The 25,049-nt window shown below is 40.5% G+C and overlaps 1 protein-coding gene across 5 annotated transcripts in view; it reads left to right on the top strand.

Moving 5' to 3' along the window:
* The window catches only part of myt1lb (myelin transcription factor 1-like, b), a 232,504-nt gene extending 213,620 nt beyond the window's left edge, over positions 1-18,884 (top strand). Inside the window, exons 13-21 of one of the 5 annotated variants that reach the window (XM_052145859.1) lie at positions 2,055-2,117; positions 2,467-2,535; positions 4,257-4,319; positions 5,104-5,187; positions 6,774-6,995; positions 8,130-8,221; positions 8,493-8,596; positions 10,632-10,679; positions 16,689-18,884. In XM_052145859.1, the coding sequence (XP_052001819.1) occupies positions 2,055-2,117; positions 2,467-2,535; positions 4,257-4,319; positions 5,104-5,187; positions 6,774-6,995; positions 8,130-8,221; positions 8,493-8,596; positions 10,632-10,679; positions 16,689-16,829 (886 nt within the window). In that variant the 3' untranslated portion in view covers positions 16,830-18,884. The remainder of the gene's footprint in view (positions 1-2,054; positions 2,118-2,466; positions 2,536-4,256; positions 4,320-5,103; positions 5,188-6,773; positions 6,996-8,129; positions 8,222-8,492; positions 8,597-10,631; positions 10,680-16,688) is intronic. The other 4 variants (XM_052145860.1, XM_052145861.1, XM_052145863.1 and 1 more) reach the window with 4 other exon arrangements.
* Positions 18,885-25,049: the final 6,165 nt, after the last annotated feature.

Raw genomic sequence — 25,049 nt, 5'->3', positions numbered from 1 at the left:
GTGTAACTCGCAGCAGACTGCATGCACGACCATCGGCTCCGAAGAAATTTTCTGATTGACCTCCCGTATTTGCGTCGCTTAAATACCCGTATGTCCGGGGGCGGGATATGCAAATACCGGCTGCCAACTTCTCATTGGCCTTTTTTCATAGATCAGAGGTGTATATCGGCGCTCAAGAGGGACCCCTAGTGTCGCTTCTCTGACACAACGTGGAGAGAGCGACAGAAGGGGAACGTTTTTTACGGTTTTACCTAGAATATTTTTGCTTGTATGTGGATTAATCTTGCATGTATACGTAGTATTTATTTATAGTTGTTATAAAGGTCTTCAACATGTCGCAAAATGCTTCATCCACAATGTACAATTAGGCAAAAATTGTGTGATGCAACAGTTTCCTTCAAGATCAAAGGACATGCTTGTGTTCCAATAAAAAGAGAGAAGTCTCATTTTTTTCAGGCAACAGGAAGTGTTGTAATTCCAAAAGTTACCAGCATTTAAAAAATGTCACTACAGAACGTTTGAACAGGAGTTCATTCTCATTTTCAGTTACATTCTGCAAAAAAAAAATCTGCTTTCATTTGTTTTTTCTTGAACCGTTTTTAGTCTCTGGTTCAGTCCCTGCACCCTCTCCGTCATTTTACTACAGTAGTTCATTTTTGTAGCAAAATAAATATTTAGGTAGTTTGTGATTCTGTGTTTTTTAGTTGCATTAGTGCAACGTTAAAATAGTCTCAAAATCTGAAATTTTTTTAGTTTTTTGTAGCATTACGAGAACAAAGTTGTAATAGTTTTTGAGAATAATCATTATAGTCCTTTTACATGAATAAAATCATGTAGAGACTGAAGTAGTAATTTTTTGAGTATAAATTAAATATTATGAAAATAAAGTCATAGAATAATAAAATTAAAATTGTAGCATTAAGATATTAAAATAGAATTATGGACAATAAAGTCATAGCAGAAGATAAAACTGTAGAAACAGAAGATAAAACTGTAATATCTTTAATGTTTATGAGTCATCATTGATAACATACCATTGTGAATTGTGAAGTAAATAAATAAGAATTGTATTTATGCAGTGAGCAAAAAGTTGAACTCCTAAAAACATACATTTTAATTTTGCAATATATGTAGGAAATCATGATCTCTCACATTAAAATGAAGACTCCAATCATATCAGTTACATTATAAAAGCGGTTTTATTCTACATGGAGAGGGTCCGCACATGGGGGAATCACATGACCAGCAGAATACTACTCGCTTAATCTCAGTAACCGTCCTGTTATTTGACACTTTCACTCATTAAATAAAGTAATCATGACTGACTGACTACAATGTCATCTGAAACTGAAAACTGTTGATTTTAAACGATGCTGCATCCAAACCGCTAGGTGTCAGTGTAAGTCCAAGATGACACAAAGACAAACGTTACTGAGTGCAGCTTTAAGTCGTAGCACTACGACATAGATGCAGATGTAACTATCACTATACGCTTCAAGTCGAACACTGGTTTCCATTTCAGATTGCGCAATTTACGTCTTTAATCTTATAATTCTATGACTTTATTCTCCTAATATTTTGACTTTAATTTAATAATGCTCTGACTTCATCCTCTGAATTTTAACTTTATTCTCAAAATATGACATCTTTATTATCGTAACAATACAAATTAAATCTTGAAATCGGATTTTTTTATGTGGCACTAAAAAAGTAGTCGTCAGTTATGCTGTCTTTGAACCTAATAAAAACTGTCTTTTTAAATTGATTCAATGTAGTTAGCTACTTTTTGTTAGTAGCTTGTAGTGTAGCAGCTATGTTTACAAAATGTTCACTTGAATGTGGTTTACTTTAAATTCTAAGTAGGTTGTAGCTTAAAATATAGTTTCATATTAGCGTCCCAAACACTGTAAAGGAGTTTTAAAAAAGATTCGAGAGATTGCAGACTAGATTGAATTGTTGCCATTTTAAGCAGGCTTTTGGCAGTATCATTTTTTGTTTCCATTGTGATTTTCTGGACTTTGGCCTTTCATTCTGTCTATTTTTTCTGGAGACAGATGTCCAACACCAGGGTGTGATGGGAGTGGTCACATGAGCGGTAATTACGCCTCACATAGAAGGTGTGACTCCATTTTCTCATGGTGGATTCAGTCTATTCAGTTTATTGTTTTCAGCTTAGTTCAACTATACTGTCGAAAACTTATCAGACCGCCTCGCCACTTTAACCCTTTGAATACTTCAGCAGATTTATAAGTCCTTATTTAAAGAAGCAATTGAAAGAAAGATGAAAAATATTATTCAGAGGGTTAACTAAATACATCCCCTCCACTTGCACCATTGTTTTTTTTTTTTTTTTGGAGCTGTAGTCTTTTGTTACTGTCTTGTGTTTGTGTGCATTTCTTGTTTGGTATTAGTAGCACAGTCTCACTACAGTTTTGGTTTCACTAACATCCATGTACAATTATCTAGTCTTTCAGGATGTCCTTTAGCAGATAAAAGCATTCGGAGTATGATGGCCACCAATGCACAAGAACTCAAGTAAGAATCAAATTGAACTACTGTACAGTAAAAACACAGTCATCCTCTGGAAACTGTAAAGGAAACTGCAGGTTTCCCCAAAACTAAACCTAACCATCAATGGCATAAAAATAGAAACTAGAGGGAGAAATGCAACCTACGAACTGTGCTCATCAGTGATTATATAAATGTGAATACTTCCTGTGTCACGGTCCTGTCACTCTGTCAGTCTTGTTTTTGTCTGGTAGGACCGTGGCATTATTGTCCCATGTCTGTCTTGTGTTTTGTTGTCTGTCTTTGTTTTAGCACACAGTTTCATTTGTATTCCCTGCCGTGTGTTCTTCTGCCTTGCTTGTTTCATGTCTGGTGTATGGTTTCTGGGTCCTGACTTCCTGTCTGGTTTTATTCTGTGTTTTTTGAAGAGGGGCATGTAAGGCTACTGCACAAATTCAACATAGAAATATAAATCGGCCTTAACAAAAGTGAAGGAAAAATACTATTTCTGCGTTTTGTCCAACAAAAACAAGCAAACAAAGGATTTTACAAAAATCTTTTTAAACACTGAAAGAGTAATATTTTGATTAAAATAGAAGAAGCATTTTGGTAGAATACATTTTTTTTATATAAAACTTTCAAATGAAATGATGATGGATGGGAAAATTTGGGGACATGTAAATTGCCAGATATTCTGATGAAAAACAAAAATTTAAAAACAAAGTACATTTTTTATTTTAAAATGGGGACACACATGCGCACAATAGGTTTCCTAAAAATGCCCCCCGAAAAGAAACACAATTTTAGCACATGTTCTGTTCTGATGTAGACTGTGAAACTTTTAAGGTTTGATTCAATTATACATCAAAGTATTCATAGAAGTTACAGCAGCTCCAAAGGTTTACTTTGAGAACTGTCCAGATTCAGTGACTGAAACAGAATATTTGGTTAAAAAACAAGTAATTATAGCTTATAACATTAATTATTGGATTCACTGGATTTGTATAATGTAGGCTCATTGCATTGTGTCAGATTATTTGACCAAATTCACTTTGATGTGACTTTATTGTATACAATGAATGCACTGTCCTAAACTATGCATATACTTCCTTACATTTCAATTAGCAATCCATTACTTATCCTTCAGGTAACAAACTTTATGAAAGCCTCTTTGATGAAAATAAAAGTTGTACTTAACTGTATAACATATTGGAGTTATAACGCAAGGCTTTTACTGGCCAGATATGTTAAAAAACTAACCTTGGAGTTAAAGGTGCTGAAAGCGATTTTATTTGTTCTACTTCAACGAGACTGAGCCGTTGAATTAGCCACGCCCCTCTTTCCAAAAAACCCCACTCCAAAGATGATGAGCTTAATTGAGACCGGCATCATGCAGAAACAGTTGTCAAAAACAACAGCAGCAAAATAGCGCCCTCAACTGACAACTGTAATAAGTAACATGGCATAAAAATGTCATTAAGCCTCAATAATTTGCTGCAATACTATGAGAACATGCTAAATAATTGACAGGTTGAAAGCGAAACACATTTTTGTTTGCTGTTTATAGAGTCTAGAGCTGTCAGAGATATCTCACAACACTTATTTCATTCAAATGTTTCAGGGAGTAGGAACATTTTTTGCATACCTTTTCTTGAAAAAATCGCTTACAGCACCTTTATCAAAGTTGCGTATAGGTATCAATAGGACTCACGCATGCTGGGCAGTAACGGGGTGCATTTCTGTCCCAGGTGCCCGACCCCGGGCTGTGATGGCTCGGGACATATTACTGGCAACTACTCTTCTCACAGAAGGTAATGCACAAACTTTAGACCAATTCATTTCAAATATATATCACACACACTGTGAGCTATTGTCACGAACCCCGCTCCTCTGCTTCTCCCCGCATTGTCTAGCACACACACGCACACTCCCTCACTCCGCCCCCTCGAGCTTTTCACGCTCTTTTTGCTCGCTCGAGCCCTCACGCCCACTTTGCTCCTACTCGCTCACATGCTCATAGGCAATCTCCCTTCCTCGAGTTTCTCACGCGCTTCCAATCCCCAGAACATTATGACCACCTGCACTCGCGTCATCTGCACTCCTGCACATTAGTTTCACCTGCACTCGTCTCATCACCTGTCATGGTTTACACCTGCACTCGCCCCTATATATATCACCACCCTTTCGCTGCACGGGTGTTGGTTATTGTGTTTAGTTTCCCGCATCTTTGCCCCCCGCTAGTCTCGTCTAGTTTTGCCCTCCTCTTGAACTCCTCTTGATTACCCCCTTAGCTTGCCTGCTCCTCGTTCCCCTAGTACCCCTGACTACTCCCTTTGTAAGTTTACCCGCCTCTCGATCCTGTTTACCCCGGCTTTGACCCTCGCTCCCCTCGACTACTCTCCCGGATTTGCCCCCTTTACTCTCTTTGATTCCCCGGCTTTTGACCCTACGCTACCCTGACCATTCTCCCTCTGGATTTTCCGTGCTGTACTTTTGTTTGCCTGCAAATAAACGCAGTTTTGATATACATTGTGACTGTCTCATCTTGTGTGTGTGTGTGCGGGTTACAGCTATCAACAATGTGTATTTCCTCAGTTTGTCAGGTTGTCCACGTGCTCGGAAGACTGGAATAAAGATAGCCATCAGCAAAGAGGACAAGGAGGACCAGGAGCATATCAGGTACTCACTTTCAAAGACTTTTAACTGCACCAAAGGAGTTCCAGAACTCTGTTCTTCTGCCACTACTTACAATAAAATAGGTGTACTACAACACTAAGTCTAATCCAATCAGTTTACTTGAGAATGTTCTTATATGTGGCACATAAGCATCATTGTGTAACGTGGGAGCACAACTCACCAGTCCAGGTCTCCAACTCAAAAAACAGATCCTAAGATCCCAATAAAACCCAATGAAACCATTTCACTCTTCTGCGTTCACGAAGCTAACTTTGTTATTAAATGAGGAAGCACTTTCATCCGTGGAGAATATTTTCAAGTTTGTGGAGAAATCTGAACTGTACCTTCTGGGTTTCACTGGAATGATTACACATCACAACCGACACGACAGTGTGAGTTTGACAGGGTTAGAAGTTGGATGTAGTGGGACAGGTCTCTCCACTCCTTCACTTCCTGTGTCGCCCCCATCAGGTATTAGTTTCACCAAGTACAGCTCACAGATTTTTTTAATGGTGCCCTCTTTTTTGCATTTTTGCTATTTATGATGACAGATTTTTAGATCCTTCCTTTAATACATAGCCTAAGTATGTGCCTGCACACAATAATTAATTTTTGTCAACTTGTCTTCGTTTTCATGCAAATAACCCTTGAAATACAAATGGTAACCTTTGTTGAGTTTAGATTTAATTGTTGATGGATGATTCAGTCAGCGTCTCCAAATGTAAATGCAGGCAAAACTCTGAAGGGCTGTGAAAACACATACACCTTGGCAGTGACCATAGTTGCGTTTACCCAACTATGACGACTTCTGCTTTGCGAACACAGAATTGTGAAAAGAGTCCATGGTTGGGCCTAGGAGCTCGTTTCCAGGGTGTGCTGAGAGACTCCATCCAGGCTTCCTACCAATTGGCCCAGTTCATACGGTAGCTGGAGTAACGTGGGTTACCTTCCTCATGGTTGCTATATGGTGGTTCTACCATGAGCCTCCACGTGCGCTAAGTCTCCACGGTAACGAGCTCAGCAAGCCACATGATAAGATGCATGGGCTGACTGTCTCAGAAGCGGAAGCAACTGAGATTCGTCCTCCACCACTCAGATTGAGGTGCGTTAAATCGCCACAATGAGGAATAAGATAGCATTTGGAATTGGGCATGCCAAATTGGGAAGAAAAGGGGAGAAAAAAACAATTGTCAAAATAAAGCACAAAAGTGCCCATCCAATATTTCAGCCATCTTGGTTCAGGAACAACTGTTTCCTGGACCTACTTTATATTAGTGTTTTTACTACTATGTCCTTGAGAATTAGCTACAATGTACTTATTATGTACATAGGTTTCGTTGCATTTTACTTACTTACTTTTGATGACACAGTACACTGTCTGATACAGCCGTATTAAACTTGTATTTAATAAAAAGAAATGCGGTGAGAGCCATAAACCAGCACCAGCTACAAAAGGGAGATAAATCGAGCGAGTTGTGCAAACATGACTGTTGGTTACTGTGGTATTCAAATTACCACTGAGATCTATAAGGTCAGATGATCTGTGTTTAATTTAGTTGTCAACAGTAAAATGAAATGTTTGTTTGCAGGTGTCCAGTGCCTGCCTGTGACGGTCAGGGTCATATAACGGGGAAATACGCATCACACCGCAGTGCATCAGGCTGCCCTCTAGCGGCTAAGCGGCAGAAGGACGGTTATATGAACACCTCTCAGTTCACATGGAAAGCTGGAAAGACAGATGGCATGTCATGCCCCACACCAGGCTGCGATGGATCCGGTCACGTCAGTGGCAGTTTCCTCACACACAGAAGGTGATTCATTATTTGATTATCAAATTAGATCAGGAATACTTTCATGGGGAGCCAGAGTATTGACGCTGACTACCACCCCTTGAGTCGCGAATTTGAATCCATGGCGTGCTGAGTGACACCAGCCAGGTCTCCTAAGCAACCAGTTTTGGTCCGGTTACTAGGGAGGGCAGAGTCACATGAGGTAACCTCCTCATGGTCGCTATAATGTGCTTCTCACTCCTGGTGGGGCACGTGGTGAGTTGTGCATGGATGCCATGGAGAATAGTGTGAAACCTCCACACGCAGTACATCTCCGTGGTAACAAGCCATGTGATGTGCAGATTGACGGTTTTAGACCTGGAGGCAAATGAGATTCGTTCTCCACCACCCGGAGTCACTACACCACCATGAGGACTTAGAGCACATTGGGAATTGGGCATTCCAAATTGGAGAGAAAAGGGGAGGATAAAAATGAATACATTCAGGAATGTTTCTGCTTCAACATAGGAATCAGGTCACACATACATTTTGGCCTTTTTCGGATACCAAACTACCATACTAGTACATATATATATGGGCGGCTGTGGCTCAGTTGGTAGAGCGGGTCGGCCATTAATTGCAGGGTTGGTGGTTCGAATACTGGCCCACATGACTCCACATGTCGAAGTGTCCTTGGGCAAGACACTGAACCCCAAGTTGCTCCCAATGGTAGGCTAGCACCTTGCATGGCAGCTCTGCCGCCATTGGTGTATGAATGTGTGTGTGAATGGGTGAATGAGTCACAGTGTAAAGTGCTTTGAATACTGTTAAGGTTAAAAAGGTGCTATATAAGTGCAGACCATTTACCATATACTCTGAACAGTATGCAATAGTGAAATATAGTTGTATACTGCACATTTTGGCAAATTTAGCACTTCATCCTGGTATTCAATGCATACACATACTGCATACTGAAGAATAAATAAGAGTGGCATGGCAATATGCTATTTCAGTCGCAGCACATGAGTCCAGTTAATATTGAGGTGAGAGCGCCCTCTGATGTTTTGGCTGTAGTATGACAGACACATTTATAAAAACAACAGATAACAGATGTCTTATTTTGGACAACTAAAAGTGTTAACTGTCGTCCATATTCTTTGTCGCTCACTCTTCCAGTCTGTCTGGTTGCCCGCGTGCAACAACAGCAATGAAGAAAGCCCGACTGTCAGCAGTGGAGATGCTCACCATAAAACAACAAACTTCCAATGGTAAAACATCTCAATGAAATCTCACCAGAGCAAAAGCAGTCTTACTAATAGACATTTTAAATCATCAAGAAATTCACATGCATAATATGCTTTAGATGGGGCTCTAGATGTGCCTGTTATGTACTTAAGTGGGTGGATCTGTGTATTTTATTGCATGGAAATAACTTTATGCACACACATGCAGGTAATAAAATAAGGGGGAGCTTTTAATGTGTAGTATATATTTGATTTGTGAGTTGTAAATGTGCATTTGTCTCTTTGCCCCCTGCAGGTTTTGACAGTGATACAGACATTAAACAGCTGGATGAAGATATTAAAGATTTAAATGAATCAAATTTGCAGGTGGAGGCAGACATGATTAAACTTAGAACACAGGTGAGGCAATTTATAAAATATACAGATTATGTATATATATGTACTGTTTATAGTAGTTGACAAATATTATGAAAATTAACTTTAATTATTATTATTTATTTATTTAAGTAATCAGTCTGGTACAACTTCACCTACAGATAAGGTGCATGGAGAAGACAAAGTACAATCGAAGTGGATAAATCCAGAAACACTTGTTGCAGGATTTATCCTCTTCTATTGTTTATTTTTTTAATGTAAGGGTGTCTCAACTTTAGGGAATGTCACGTCTCAGGGGCTGATTATTATTAACAAACAAACAAACAGATTTCAACATTTTCTTTTTGTTAAATGAAAGTCACGTAAAACTGGCTTAGCTGACTTTTTGAAATCCCTTTTATGTATAGATTTTTTTTTACTGTTTTAGCCTTGTCCCAAAACCAGACTTTCATTATTAAATAATGAAAATCCTTTATAAAAATGATTACATTCAAAACTATGCTAATAAGAGTGAAATAAACAGAAACCATTTCAATATTTATTGTGTGAAAATTGTATTTCAAAAATGAATTCAAAACTTAATTGAAAACCAGTAAATCAATTATAAAAGTTCATTATTATTTATTTTATTTTTTCAACATAAGGGTGTCTTTAGCTTCAGGGAATGTCCCGTCTCATGGGTTGATTATTATTCAAACTAACAGATTTCAACATTTTCTTTTTGTTATATAAGTTTTCTTGCTTAGAAACTTTTTACCAGGCTTTCATAAGAAAGTATTTTGGGAATTTTTCAAATGCCTTTTATATAAAGATTTTACTGTTGTAGCCTTGTCCCAAAACTAGACTTTCAATATAAAACAATGAAAATCCATTATAAAAATAATATAAATGATTACATTCAAAACTATGCTAATTAGAGTTGAAATAAACATAAACTATTTCAATTTTTATTGTGTGAAAATTATATTTAAAATTTACGACTGACCCACACCAAACTATTTGGCCCCTAGAACAGTTTTAGTTTTTGCTTAAAGTTAGTGTACTTGTTAACCAAGTCAACAAATGTGATGTTTGAAGGAAATTCAAGCTCAATATCACTTGTGAGAAGAGTATTTTTATGGTGCTTCATTTTCAATCATTGCCCTGTAATGGCCGTGGATGGATGAATAATTTTCAATCAAGCTGTAATTTTGCCTAATTATGCAAAAAGTGTGAAAATATTACTTAATTGTGTGTATTTAGGACACGTTAAATGTTAGCTATGAAACGAGCATTAGAAACAATAAAAATGCAGCGTCGTTTCCAGCACAAACTTCTATTAAACACAATAAAGAATATAAGATGTTCTGGAAATAACACTGTGGTTGGGATTTTCAGGACTTTGTACATACACTGTTGGACATTGATTGAATATACATTTGTAGAAGAAAAACTATGAGTTTAGCATGCTTATTGTTAGCATTCTAAATATATGCTGGTTGGAAGCACTAAAGAGTGTAGTTTAGTAACTATGCTGTGGTTAGCACAGCAGTTTTTCAACAAAGCAAGCAATCCATTTTTATACTTTGTCATCTACCTGTCCTCATTGTTAGCTCAAGCTCCACTCTTTACAATTATAGTAACCCCCAAAACTCCAACATAACAGAAACTCTTCTAAATCTTAACATAACAAAACATTAAAAACTAACAAGTATCCCCCTATATTCATCTTGAACAAAACACATAAAATAACACTTAATTGTAACATTTACTCTCCCTATCGAGTCCCGTGCTAGGAAATGTAAATCCCTGCCCAGTTTCATCAATGCTACATCATGTAGTCCCAACTCAAATGGATTAAGTAAACTTCCATTTTTTACATTTAAATAGATTGAACACAACAATATCAAGTTGTGACAAAATTCACTCTTTTTTTGAGTGAATGCACTGACCAGTCTCCAGACGTTAGTAGGAAGAATTTTTTGTTTTTTTGCTATGGTGGAAATGGTGAAAAGGTTGACCCTTTAACTACATTCTTATCACAATAGAATTAACACATCTGCCCATTTTTGTCCTACAGATCACCACAATGGAGTCGAATCTGAAGTCCTTAGAAGAAGAAAACAAGGTGATTGAACAGCAAAATGAATCTCTGCTGCATGAGCTGGCCAACATCAGCCATTCACTGATAAACACTTTAGCTAATATCCAGCCCCCTCATATGGTAAGGGCCACGTCCCAAACAGATAGAGGACAAGACATGGACAGAGAACACATTCATTTTGTGTGTTCATTAACAATTTACAATAATAAACTCTCTTAGGTTCTCTTAGACCACATGTCCTGTTACATGTGGCATATTTAACCAAATAGTGTTTACTTCAGCAATATAGTAAGAATCTGGTCTCTTAAAACTTTCCTCATCACACTTATTTTGTGTTCTCTGTTTTACACTCCACAAAGTGTTCAAAAACAATTATTATTACAAAAGAATGACATCAGATTTCACCAACAGAAATTATGGAAAAAGAACAGAATAATACAAGTAACAGCTTTACAGTATGCCCTTTCTCAGGAAGCAATTTCCATTGCAACATCACATTATCCAAGAAAAAAGAAATTGCAATTGAAAGGGGTCTTCCTTGGGAGCCTCGCATACCTCTGAACTTGAGAAAAGGCCAATGAGAAATTGGCCGACTAGGGCTTCAGGTCAACTGGGAAAAGAGCAAGCTCGCCCCGGTTCAGAGTATCTCTTTTCTCGGCTTGGAGTTAGACTCAGTCTCAATGACAGCGCGCCTCATGAGCACGTGCTCTCAGTCAGTGCTCAGGTGCCTCGCTCTCTTCGAGCCCGGCACGGCGGTTCCTCCAGAGGCTCCTGGGGCATATGGCATCCTCAGCCACGGTCGCACCACTCAGGTAGATGCATATGAGACCGCTTCAGCACTGGCTTCAGACTCGAGTCCCGAGGTGGGCATTGCGCTGTGGCACATACTGGGTGTTAATCACTTCCTCCTGCCATCAGACTTTCAACCCTTGGACAGACCTCTGTTTTCTGCGGACCGGAGTCCCCCAACAGCAGGTGTCCAGACATGTCGTGGTCACCACAGACACCTCTCAACTAGGTTGGGGCGCCGTGTGCATTGGGCATGCTGCCGCTGCCTCCTGGATAGGTCCCCGGCTGCATTGGCACATCAACTGCCTAGAGTTGCTGGCTGTATTCCTTGCCCATGTGGAGGTTTCTCCCGCTGATTTGGGGCCTGCACGTTCTAACAGCACCGCAACGGTAGCGTACATAAATCGCCAAGGTGGCATGCGCTCTCATCATATGTCACAACTCGCCCGCCATCTCCTCCTTTGGAGTCAGCAGTGACTCAGGTTGCTGCTCGCCACTCATATCCCTGGCAAACACAACACAATGGCGGACGCGCTGTCGCGACAGGTTTCATCCAGCATGGCACAGGTAGATCACTTTTCCTCCCAGGACAATACTCACAGCCCACTCTGGTACACCCTGACAGAAGCCCCTCTCGGGACAGACACATTGGCACACAGCTGACCCAGGGCTGCGCAAGTACGCATTTCCCCCATTGAGCCTTCTTGCACTGGTGCCAACCGTGGTCCCTTCTGCCATGACACTAGACCTACCACTGTACGGCCATATCTTATTCTCGGCTCCTCAGTGCAAAAACCTAACTTACAGATGCACTCCGCTTCCCTTTAAACCCATATATCCGGGGGCGGGACATGCAAATTCTGTCTACCAAAAGTTCAGAGGTACACGAGGCTCCCAAGGAAGACCCCTTGTGTCACTTCATTCGATACTCTGGGAACGGAGGTTACAACAGTAACCGTGGCGTTTTTATATATATATATATATATATATATATATATATATATATATATATATATATATACTGTAAATTGAAAATTATCAATTATCTGTACACTAATGCTTTACTGAATACTTTATACCCTGAAATGTTCATTTCAATAAAAAGAACATTTAAGTGGAAAAATAAACCATTATAATGTATTTGTAAAAATTAGGGACATGCAGTTCCAATAAATATACACTACCAGTAAAATGTTTTTCTATCTGAAGGTGTATGATTAAATGTTTGAAATTGGTTTTGTAGACAAAAATATAATTGTTCCACCATATACATTTATTTAATTACAAAACTAAAAAGTAAAAAAAAAAAAAAGTTTTTGAAATTGATGACTTGGATCAAATAATAATGAAAATCAGCCAATAAGTGCCCAACATAGATTGGAACTCCTTCAATATGGTTTAAAAAGTATCCCAGGGGGATGCCTCAAGAAGTTGAGAAAATGTCAAGAGTACATGTCTGCAAATTCTAGGCAAAAGTTTTGAAGATGCTAAAATATAACACAGTTTTGATTTATTTTGGATTTTGTTTAGTCACAACATAATTCCCATAGTTCCATTTATGTTATTCCATAGTTCTGATGACTTTACAATTATTCTAAAATGTGAGAAAAACATTAGAATAAAGAATGAGTAAGTGTTTCAAAACTTTGGCCGGAAGTGTATATATATATATATACTGTATATATATTCATAAATGATATTCTGATTTATTTTTAATATTCTATTCGACAATATATTAAGGTGGTTATGCATTCAAGCCCACAGATTTCATTTCTAGAGACTGCACATCTGAGGCTGTATCTGTACAAAATGGTGATGAAAATATAAAGTAACATTAAAATAAATCAAATTGAATATTTTAAAAACTAAAAGAAAAATGAAAAATTCAACCATGTGGCCCTTTAAAGAGATGATTTGTACTTATGTAATAGTAGAAACGACCAGAATCTGTAAGTTTCATAAAATTAGGTGTTAAATTGAGAAATGTCCAAGACTTTGGCATGTGTTGAGCATGTTTTGTAAACTAATAGATGTTTGATTCCTCTCTAGAAATCATTGCTTCACAAAGAACTTCCGAATAGAAATAACAGCTGTTTACTGTTGCATCAGAGAGTAAGACATTTATTTCCAGTTTAACACTTCCCTTCTGGTCTTTTTTTCTCATATCTCTTCCATACATCTTTGTGCCAACAGTATATAACACTGAATAATTAATAAATATAACTCCATTTTAAAATTTGTAGGGTTTTACATTTAACTAAGCACACATCCTATGTTAATAATGAAACTGGAATATTATGATTGAATCTTGAATTAATGTCCACCTGAATAGATTTTGCTGTCCATGCGTGTCCATGCTAATTTTGATTATATCAATGTTCAACAATCGTCTGATCAACTTTAGTCTTACATCTATTTTCATCAATATATCCCTTTGCATGACTTGCTAATATGTACAATTCCCCTCAAAGTAAGTAACATTTTAACATGACTGAATATGTTTTTATGAAGTTACCACATTGTTGTGTTTGTTTTTCTAGCCTCTTTTAATTAAAGCTTTAGGATTTCGCAAAGGCTTTTACAAAAGGTTTGAAGCTCAGGATTCATTTCATGGTTGTGCAAAATTCTGATTTTAAGAATCTGCTCACTTTTAGTTCATGAGTCTGAATATGCATTAAAATGGTCACAGGATGTTGAATTGGAATGATGGGAAAAGGAATTTACTGAACTGGAATTCAAAGAAATTCAACAGTCATACAAGTATTGTGACAAAACATAAATCATTACCAGTAGCTGGGTTTCCATGCAATTATTTTTATATACATTTTGAAATTGTGCATAAGAAATCCTGAATGTAAACTCTATATATGTGAATAAACTCTCAATATGCACCTAAAATGTAACGTGCTAGGCAGAGGTGGATTTTCTAGAGGTTTGCATTAATTAAAATGTGCATTAAGGTGATGGAGACCGTTTATTCAAAAAACAATGAAGGTTTTGACAATTTGTGTATGTGTTATGAGTGTGCGATAGCTTGATGTGACATGGCTCAACGAAAGGTCCGACCTTGGCACAACATTTTTCGAACATAGCCTTTGCATGAAGGATGAGAAAACAGGGATCTAAATGCAAGCTTTGATTGTATACTCAAAGATCACTACAAACGCAAGAAACACTGGAGAAACACAAAATAACCTGGAGTGCAACACAAACCACTACATCCAATAAGGACAAGAGCCGACAAAGACCACGAGGGCATTATATACACAAAGACTAATTTGATAAACAAGACCCACCAGGGCACAATCAAGGGAAACATTGAGAACAAAAACGAGACAAGATCCTAAAACATGACTTCAAAATAAATGTCCAACCTCCTAGCGACCTCTACTGGTTGCTAGGGGAAAGTCCCTACATGTCATAGTCCCCCATTTAATGGCTGGCTCCTGATGTCAAAAACAATAACTTGGGAGGGACAGGGTGGGTAACAAGCAGGAGACCAAATGGGATCAGGAGAGGGTGGAGTCAACGGTGGATCTGGGGATGCCCAGAGGACCAGGGCGGAGCAGTGGACAGCCAGGAGACCAGGGTGGACCAGACAAGGCAGCAGGTGTCTACTGGGAACACCGCGGATGGCCAGGAGACCAGGGTGGACCAAGCAGGACTGACTGGAGATGTTTTGGTCTTTGTCAGGATCTGGACACTCGGGCTCCATGTTTCTGTATGTTATTGAGTGCATTGTGCTTATGTTATCTTGGCGGCATGCACTCACGTCAATAGTATATGTCTGTCTCTCACGAACACGGGTGCGCCTCATATTGCGCTCGCGTTGTGCTGCGGGAACGGGTCACGAGCTATCTTCATGTTGTGCTGAGGTTCGGTCACTGTAGTCTGAGGTGTCGGGTTTATGTGTGGCCGAACTCTCGCACAGGTGTCCTGTCTTGTTTTGTCGCCTGTTGCATGCATCATGGGGCTTTTGCCTCGCAATATACGCTCAAGCTTTGTATAGTGTGGGAATACGTGGCATCCCTTTGTTTGCCTTTGCTACTCATTCTCTCGTCTTGTCTGTCAGTCAGCATGAGCGTATATTGCCTTATTGTCCTGGCGATGTGCCATCATGCCATTTGGGTGTTTTGTGGGTTTGTTTAGTTTCTTATTGCCATGTGTCTCTCAGTCTTGCGTCATACCTCACCTCCTTGTTTGCCTATTATTAGTTAATTAGCCACACTGTTTATGATCCCATCACTACTCAGTCCAGTTGGTTCTGTATCCAGTTATCTCTGCCCCTGCCCAGCTTCAGTGTGCTGCCAGCCTGGATTATTTATTTTCCCTATGGGGAAGTTTATGTTTGTTTTTTGCCTTTTTGTATTAATAAATTCACAACTTCATTCTACTCTGCATTTGGGTCCTTAGTTTTTCAGCAATCTCGGACAAAAACTCCATATGATATTAGTTGTCAGTTCCCCTCTGGCTAAACAGTGTGAACATAATGCCACATTTTAGTTATCTATGTGTAATACAAGTCATGTTTGAATTAGTAAACGGAGTAGATGTTGGTGGCCAGTGTTTAAACAAAAGTATTTTGTATGAACTGTAAGATAAATAGTTCTCAGCAGGAAACAGATGGAGTGCGTACTCCAGGTAGGGAAGGAGGTATTGCCCCAAGTGAAGGAGTTCAAGTACCTCGGGGTCTTGTTCACGAGTGAGGGGACAATGGAGCGGAAGGTCGGCCGGAGAATCGGGGCAGCGGGGGCGGTATTGCACTTGCTCTTTCGCACCGTTGTCACGAAAAGAGAGCTGAGCCAGAAGGCAAAGTCCAGCTGGGAGGAGGCCTCAGGGAAGACCCAAGATTAGGTGGAGATATTACATCTCCACACTGGCCTGGGAACGCCTCGGGGTCTCCCAGTCAGAGCTGGTTAATGTGGCTCGGGATAGGGAAGTTTGGGGCTCCCTGCTGGAGCAGGTGCCCCCACGACCCGACTTCGGATAAGCGGTTGAAGATGGATGGATGGATGTAAGATAAATTACTAAAAGTCTTTGTAGTCCATCCTGAATTAACTACGGAAGTACCCACAGATGCATTGTCCTTGTTATTTGGCTGATGAAGGCTTTAGTTGGCAAATAATTGGTTGTCCATGTATTCCATTTTAAGAGTGTAGTCCATCCTTACATCCAACATTAATACGTTTTGTTATCACACTTCACATATTTAACGTGACAGTAGTTTTCTTCTCTGTTTCACAGGACCCAATAAGTGAACAGAACTTTGATGCGTATGTGAGCACACTAACAGACATCTACACAAATCAAGATCAGTATCAGAGTCCAGAGAACAAGGTCCTGCTGGAGAACATCAAACAAGCAGTGCAAGGCATTCCAGTCTAAAGTGAATAAATACAGGGGACACTTCCAAGAGAAATCATATGGGATGCCTCTTGCTTTGCTGTTGCAGTTTATCAAGCAGTGAACATATTGTATGTTCTTTTCAAATGTTATGCTGACTGAAATTTGTATTTATTTCTCTTGCCTTGCTTTGAAAAAATAATGACCTGCCGAAGAGTTTTTGAAAACATCCACATATGTGAAGTCATTTCTCTTGCTGCTCGTTCATGCACATTTAAATGTACTATATATTTCTGAACAGCAAATGCAACCACTACTGAAAATACTGCATTCTTACTTTTATATGCTTGCTGAGAGAACATTACAAACCAAGATTTAAAAATCGCATTGCAAAAAGAGTTAGCCACTTAAAAAAAGAAATACTTAAAAGCATTTTGTGCAATAACAAATATGGTTTTAAAAAGTGTGAAATTTTGTTGTTAATGTTTAAAAAAAGACTCTCTATATGAATGTTTATTCTAAGCATCATGACACAGAAACTTACTGGTGGAGGTCCTGTTACTTAGCATTTGTTTAACAAAAAATCAAACATAAAATGCGTTGACACATTTTGTTAATAGATATGCATTCTCATTTTAATATATTAATATAAGCATCAATGTTTTCATTTGGTTCATTCTTAAAAAAAAAAAAAAAAAAACTGTACAGTAGCCAGAATCAAACTGTCTCAGCAATGTATGACTTAAACTTGTTTAAAAAGAGATGCAATCTATGTGGTGGACAGCCGTTTGGGTATATGCAATTTCATGTTTGTAAACAGTGGAAGCGACAGAACCTTTTTACTATATGTAAATTATTGATTTTTATATAAATCTTTTACTACAAATGTTTTAAAAAGGGAAACATGGAAATTGCGTTTAGAGACAGACAATTCTTTATGAGTTTCATCTTCTTTCTGTACAGTGCTGCACAGGGACACCTTTGTTTCCATGTTCTGATGTTTGTATGGAATCTAAAGCAGCGTATAAAGCAGAATATATAGACAATGAAAACGGGACCTACAGGGTTTTTGTCCCTCACTTTTGTGCCAGAAGACTATTTGCACATGTCCAAGAGATTTATCCGACCTTTGGTTGATGTGCAATCTCCAAGTGTTCACAATCTTTGGTGTGCGGTTGGAAGGCGTGATGACAGACATTCAGCAGTTTTGAGGAGAGATTACAGGGAATTCAAATAGAAATAATGACAATATCTTTACAAGAAATATTGTGAATTTTGAAAAATTGATGCTAGTTCATTTTAGTATGTTCTATACAGTATCAGAAAAGAATAATCCCCAGCAGCACTTTATTTAATATCTAATCACTGTACAAATCATTAAAGAGTACTCAATCAAAATAAAGAGTTTTAAGTGGTTAAGAAAAATCTCCCAATACAATGGGTTTGTATGTTAGATTCAAAAGTAGACTTTGGGGCACTACAGTATGCACCCTTAATTTCCATTGTACTATTAGCTGTAGCAACCTTGTTAATACCTTATTGAGAGCTGATGCGAAGGTGCTTGTTTTCATTGTATTAATCTGTCCTATTTTAGGGCGACATCATTCATGAGTGCACAGAATCATGTCTGCAGCTTTTTGCCAATATAGTAATGCTTTCCATAGACATATAGCTAGAATAAATGATCATCATCGGTACAATGGAAATAGGATTTTTAAGCACAAACCTGCTGCTCATTTACTGTCTGTGCATAATATTGGTTAAAAAGATATCTGTGACTAATTACCCAAGGTACTGTAAAACGAAAAGATGTCACATATTAGAATGGCGAATTTACATACTTTATTTATCTTAAATTTCGAGTTTGATTTGTTTGAATCATCAATGATGGAGGAATTTTGTACAAACTATCGTGCTCTCTGTGGAGTTTGATTTATTTTTGTACGACACAGCATGAAATTGTTGACATTTTAATTTTACTACAAATTTGTGAGATCACAAGTTTATGTGATTTTTCATTTTTAATCTGTGAAATTTGTACAATATTTGTCATGCTAGATGTTGACACATTGTACTCTGAATAAAGAAAAATGTTGTTGCCACAGACTCAAGTCAACTTCTATTACATTTTTAAAATAATTTTCTGGGTTCAATACAAGTTAAACTCAATCGACAGAAAAAACTATTTTGTCTGTTCGCACATAAAACTGAATGAATCGCTTCAGAAGACATGGATTAAACCATTGGAGTTGATGGGTTCCAGTTATGTGCTTTTTGGAGTTTCAAAATGTTGGATCCCATTTACTTGCATTGTATGAAGCAACAGAGCTGATAGATAGATAGATAGATAGATAGATAGATAGATAGATAGATAGATAGATAGATAGATAGATAGATAGATAGATAGATAGATAGATAGATAGATAGATAGATAGATAGATAGATAGATAGATAGATAGATAGATTTTCTTGTAACAATGAACAGTGTCTTTAACATGCTTAAGCTTGTTATTTCTTTAAACCAAGCTATGTAGTAATATAAATACTACTAAAAGACACAAACTTCAGTACAATTTATGCTTTGAGTATTTTTATATGTGCATTCCTACCTTACCTACCTAGCCATCAGTGGTCATCAACGATCATGTATTGGATTAAGTGCCAGACAGCGCCCTCTGGCCACACATTTCTCCATTTATTTTGGCATAAGACCAGGTACAGTAAGTTTGTTGGTTAACAGTAGTTAACAATAAACAATACCTTTACAGCATTTATTAATCTTGGTTAATGTTAATCTCAACATATAATAATATAAATTGTATGATAACATTAGTTAATGTACTTTGAACTAACAATAAATAATTTTATTTTTATTAACTTGCATTAACAAAGCATTAAATGCAGCAAATAAATATAGGCTATTGTTAATTGATACCTAATGCATTAACTAATAGCAGGGTTGGGAGGGTGACTTTTGTAACGTATTCCACAACAGATTACAGAATACATGCTGTAAAATGTCATTTGTAACGAATTCTGTTAGATTACTCAAGGTCAGTGACATATTGTAAATACTTTGGATTACTTATAGATTTTTTTTCAATTGTTTTGACTATAAAAACTCAGTAAGACAAAATACACATGTTAAAAATAAATTATCTGAAAAAACGAAATATCTGATGCAGTGTTGTTTCTAAAACAAGATTAATCAAATTTATCATGTTTTGAGGATTTTTAGATATTTTTACAGGAAAACAATAAAAAATTATTATCAAGAATATGATTTTTGCCCTAATATCAAAGGTCTTACTAGAAAAATGCAAGTTATGATCCAACATGAATTTTTTTATAAAAAATATGATTGTGTCTGTGCATGTAAAATGGATAAAAATAGCATTTTAGCTTAGCGTAAAGTTGACAATTTACACAAGGTTTATTTCTATTTCTTCTGCTCCAAACTTACGTACTTCAAACTTACTTCTCTGTCTGCTCGTATGAATATAACACATCATCAGAAAGTGTTTCACAGCTGTTCAAATGCACTTTGGATTGCATAATGTATTTGTGTTTTCCATCTGAAAGGATGTTTAATGTTTATTAAATGAAACAAATGACAATAAAATACTCTTCAGTAATCAAAATTCTTTTTGAATGTAACTGTATTCCAATTACCAATTATTTAAATGGTAACTGTAGTGGAATAGAGTTACTTATATTTTGTACTTTAAAAATGTAATCCCGTTACATGTATTCTGTTACTCCCCAACCCTGTTAACTAATGTTAACAAATGGAACCTTATTGCATGGGTGGAGTGGGAAGAGAAACCAGCCCTTAGTTTTACCAATTGGCCCTATATTAGATCCTTTTCTGCATATCGCAGCCACCTTCAGCATATAATGAAACATAAAGTTTTACTGTTATGTTTTATGAGCAAAAATACACTTTCCCTATCTGTCACTAGGGGTCGCTCCTACGGAGCCCAGACATCTCTGATCTTGAAAAAAAGGCCAATGGAAATTGGCGTGTGGAATTTGCATGCCACTCCCCCGGACATACGGGTATAAAAGGAGTGATGCTGCAAACACACATCAAATATCTTCTTCGGAGCCGAGCGAGCAAGTCACAGAGCTGAATTCCTCTGCGGTCTTCATTCCTCTCTACACGCTTTTGGATCTACGGTGCTTTCCAGCGGTTCTCCCCCTCGCACACTACGTTGTGCTGAGCATACATATACCTCCACAATATATACATATATATATAGCGCCTGACGACGATGAGCTATCGATCACGGCATCGGAGAGCAGGTTCGTCAGGTTTGACGCTGAAAACCTCCGCCCCCGTTCCTTTTTTCCCGGAGGAGCATGATGAGCTCACACGTTCGTGGCACGATCCGTGAGCTACTCCGCTCTCACTACCCTCGATGGTGGGGTGGCAAGGGGCTGCTCAACAATTCCCCAGGTGGATCAAGCAGTCGCGGTACACTTATGCCCGCAAATCGCCTCCACCTGGCTGAACCGTCCGAGGCTCCTGTCAAGGGCCTGTAGGCTGACGTCGTGCCTGAAGACTAAGGCCTACATCGCCGCTGGACACGCCGCCTCCGCCTTGCATACCATAGCACTCCTGCAGCTGCACCAAGCCAAGGCACTCAGAGAACTACACGAGGGTAGTCCTGACCTGGGTCTAATGCAGGAGCTGCGCTCGGTGACCGACTTTGCCCTCCGGGCAACAGAGGTCACAGCGCGGGCTCTCGGGCACGCAATGTCCACCCTGGTGGTCCAGGAACGCCACCTCTGGCGCTACCTGGTCAAGTCGTGAGAGGCTGACAAGGTGCATTTCCTTGACGCCCCCATCTCCCAGGTTGGGCTGTTTGGCAACACCGTTGGAGACTTCGCCCGGCAGTTCTCAACGGTGAGGAAGCAGACAGAGGCCATACAGCACATCCTGCCCAGGCGGAGCCACAGACCCCGCACTCCGTCTGCACATCACCCACGGCGTCCCCCTGCGGTCCCAACACTGACACCAGCCCCGCCACAGCCCGCCCCTCGGGGCCGGCCACGCCGCGGAGCTACCCGCAGGACTGCGACGCCACCCGCCTTACAGCCGTGGCTCGCGCTCCCCAACCAGTCCCTTCTACGAAAGGGCGCGATAGAGCCTGTCCCTCTAGCCGAGGTGAAGAAGGGGTTTTACAGCCCCAACATCATACCCAAAAAAGGTGGAGGGTTGCGGCCAATCCTCGACCTGCGAGTTCTGAACCGGGCTCTGCACAGACTCCCGTTCAAGATGCTGACGCAGAAACGCATTCTAGCGAGCGTCCGGCATTTGGATTGGTTCGCGGCGGTAGACCTGAAGGACGTGTACTTCCTTGTCTCGATTCTTCCTCGACACAGACCCTTTCTCCGGTTTGCCTTTGAGGGTCAGGCATATCAGTACAAAGTCCTCCCCTTCGGCCAGTCCTTGTCCCCTCGCGCCTTCACGAAAGTCGCAGAGGCAGCCCTTGCCCCACTAAGGGAAGTGGGCATCCACATCCTCAACTATCTCGAGGACTGGCTAATTTTAGCTCACTCGTGGGACATGTTGTGTGCTCACAGGGACCTGGTGCTCAGGAACCTCAGCCACTTGGGGCTTCACGTCAATTGGGAAAAGAGCAAGCTCGTCCTGGTTCAGAGCATCTCTTTTCTCGGTATGGAGTTGATGATGGCACGCCTCACCAACGAGCACGCACAGTCAGTGCTGAGCTGTCTGCATGCGTTCAGACAGAACATGTTGGTCCCACTGAAATACTTTCAGTGGCTCCTGGGGCATATGGCATTCTCAGCAACGGTCACGCTTCTTGGATTGGTGCATATGAGATCACTTCAGCACTGGCTACAGACCCGAGTTGAGAGACAAGCATGGCGCCACTGCACACACAGTGTCCTTGTCACGCAGGCTTGTTGCCGTTTTCTCAGCCCCTGGTCAGACCTACGGGCAGGAGTTCCACTAGGCCAGGTCCCCAGGCAAGTCGTGGTTATGACAGATGCCTCCCAACGGGGCTGGGGCACTGTATGCAATGGGCACTCAGTCGCCGGCCCTTGGACCGGCCCGCGACTGCGTTGGCACATCAATTTCCTCGAGTTGCTGCCTGTATTACTTGCCCTGAGGAGGCTATTGCCGTTGATCCGGGGCAAGCACGTGTTGCTCCGGATGGGCAACACAGCAACGGTGGCGTATATCAACCGCCAAGGCGGCCTACGATCTCGCCGTATGTCACATCTCACCCGGCGTCTCCTCCTTTGGAGTCAGCACCGGCTCAAGTCGCTCCACCCTCAGGCAGTCCAGCTGATCTGGAGTCGATTCTACCAAGCACAGGTAGACCACGGTAAGTATTTAGGGAAGCATCATTGATAATCAGGTTCCCGAGAGGCGCGAGGAGGTTAAACCCCCCCAGGTCGCGCCTCATTCCCTCGTGGGACCACTCCGTGGTCCTTCTGAGCCTTCGGGGAGCTCACTTCGAGCCCCTTGAGTCAGCAGAGCTAAAGGCGCTCTCTCTGAAGACTGCCCTCCTGATGGCACTCACCTCCATCAAGAGGGTAAGGGACCTGCAGGCATTCTCTGTCAGCGAACTGTGCCTAGAGTTCGGTCCTGTTTACTCTCATGTCATCCTGAGACCCCGACCGGGCTACGTACCCAAGCTTCCCATGACCCCTTTTAGGTATCAGGTCGTGAACCTGCAAGCGCTCAGCCTTGGCCTTGCTTTGTCCGGTGCACGCTCTTCGCATCTACTTGGATCGCACGCAGAGCTTTAGAAGCTCCGAGCAGCTCTTTGTCTGCTTCGGTGGACAGCAGAAGGGAAGCGCTGTCTCCAAACAGAGGATTGCCAACTGGGTCGTCGATGCCATCACTATGGCATACCACGCCAGCACGTGCCACCCCTGCTGGCCTACGAGCCCATTCTACCAGGGGTGTTGCGGCTTCTTGGGCATTGTCCCACGGCGCCTCTCTAGCAGACATATGTAGAGCCGCGGGCTGGGCAACACCTAACACCTTTGCACATCTGGGTTGAGCCAGTTTCGTCCCATGTGTTATCAGGTGACACAAACAGTCTTCCTTGGGCAGAGGGCCCTCTGTCCTTGGTTGCCGTGTTTGTAGTAACTCATCCTCCCTTCGGTATGATCTACCACAACGCCGCTCCGCACGATGTGCTTCCGCTCCTACCGGTAAGACAGTGTGTTGTATTCCACCTAACCCCCCTCCTCCTCTCGGGGCTGGGTGTGGTCTCTGCGGTGTCCTCCTCTTTGGAGGGACACCCCCCAGCTTGGACCATATATTTGGCCCCCAGCTGAACGATTTTGTTCCTTTTGTGGAGAACAATAGAGAGACGGCCAGGTCTGGACCAGCCAGTCCTTATACTCCTGAGCAGTTAGCTGTTCCCCTAGATGCAGGGGACCGCTTCATGCCTGCCAGTGTGTTGGGGGTAGTTATGTGATGGCTTGCTGCGCTGGCTACGAGGCACACAGAGGTCTGCCCGTCTTGCACCACCAGTCTGCGTAACCTAGTTCAGCTCTTGTGGCGTTTTCCATTGGGACCCCTAGTGTCAACTCATCGACACATCGTCGAGTGAGTGACAGATAGGGAATGCCTCGGTTACTGACGTAACCTCCATTCCCTGATGGAGGGAACGAGATGTTGTGTCCTTCCTGCCACAACACTGAACCATCCGCTGAAATGGCCGGATCTTTGGCACGGCTCCTCAGTACAATACCTGATGTGTGGTATGCAAATTCCACACTCCAATTTCCATTGGCCTTTTCTCAAGATCAGAGATGTCTGGGCTCCGCAGGAGCGACCCCTAGTGTCAACTCATCGAGACAATGTCTCGTTCCCTCCATCAGGGAACCGAGGTTACATTAGTAACCGAGATGTTTTCATTATTACTTTGAATTAATCTGTTCATATATTTATTTACTTTTCTTTGAGAAATTATTACAAATATATATTTTGTACATAAAACAATAATGTTTTGTTTTCATTGAATATTACATTGGCATTTTTAATTATTTAGCTTTTAATTTTCAATTAATTATTTCGAAATGAATGGCTAATCCTACATTTATTTATAAGTTTAGTGCTTCATTTTGCGTAGTCCAGTTGCCAACTTCGGTAACGCACGTACTTTGAGGTATGTAGTAGGCGAAACTTCAGAAGGCTGGGCTTTTATCCTGAGAATGATTGAGTGGACTGTGATTGGTCTAGTACGCAGGCTGTAACACTGCCCTACTTTC

The sequence above is a fragment of the Xyrauchen texanus genome, chromosome 16 (genome assembly GCF_025860055.1).
Source record: "Xyrauchen texanus isolate HMW12.3.18 chromosome 16, RBS_HiC_50CHRs, whole genome shotgun sequence".
Classification (NCBI taxonomy): Eukaryota; Metazoa; Chordata; class Actinopteri; order Cypriniformes; family Catostomidae; genus Xyrauchen; species Xyrauchen texanus.
The sequence above is the reverse complement of the archived record's forward strand: the minus strand, read 5'-3'. Positions and strand labels throughout refer to the sequence as shown.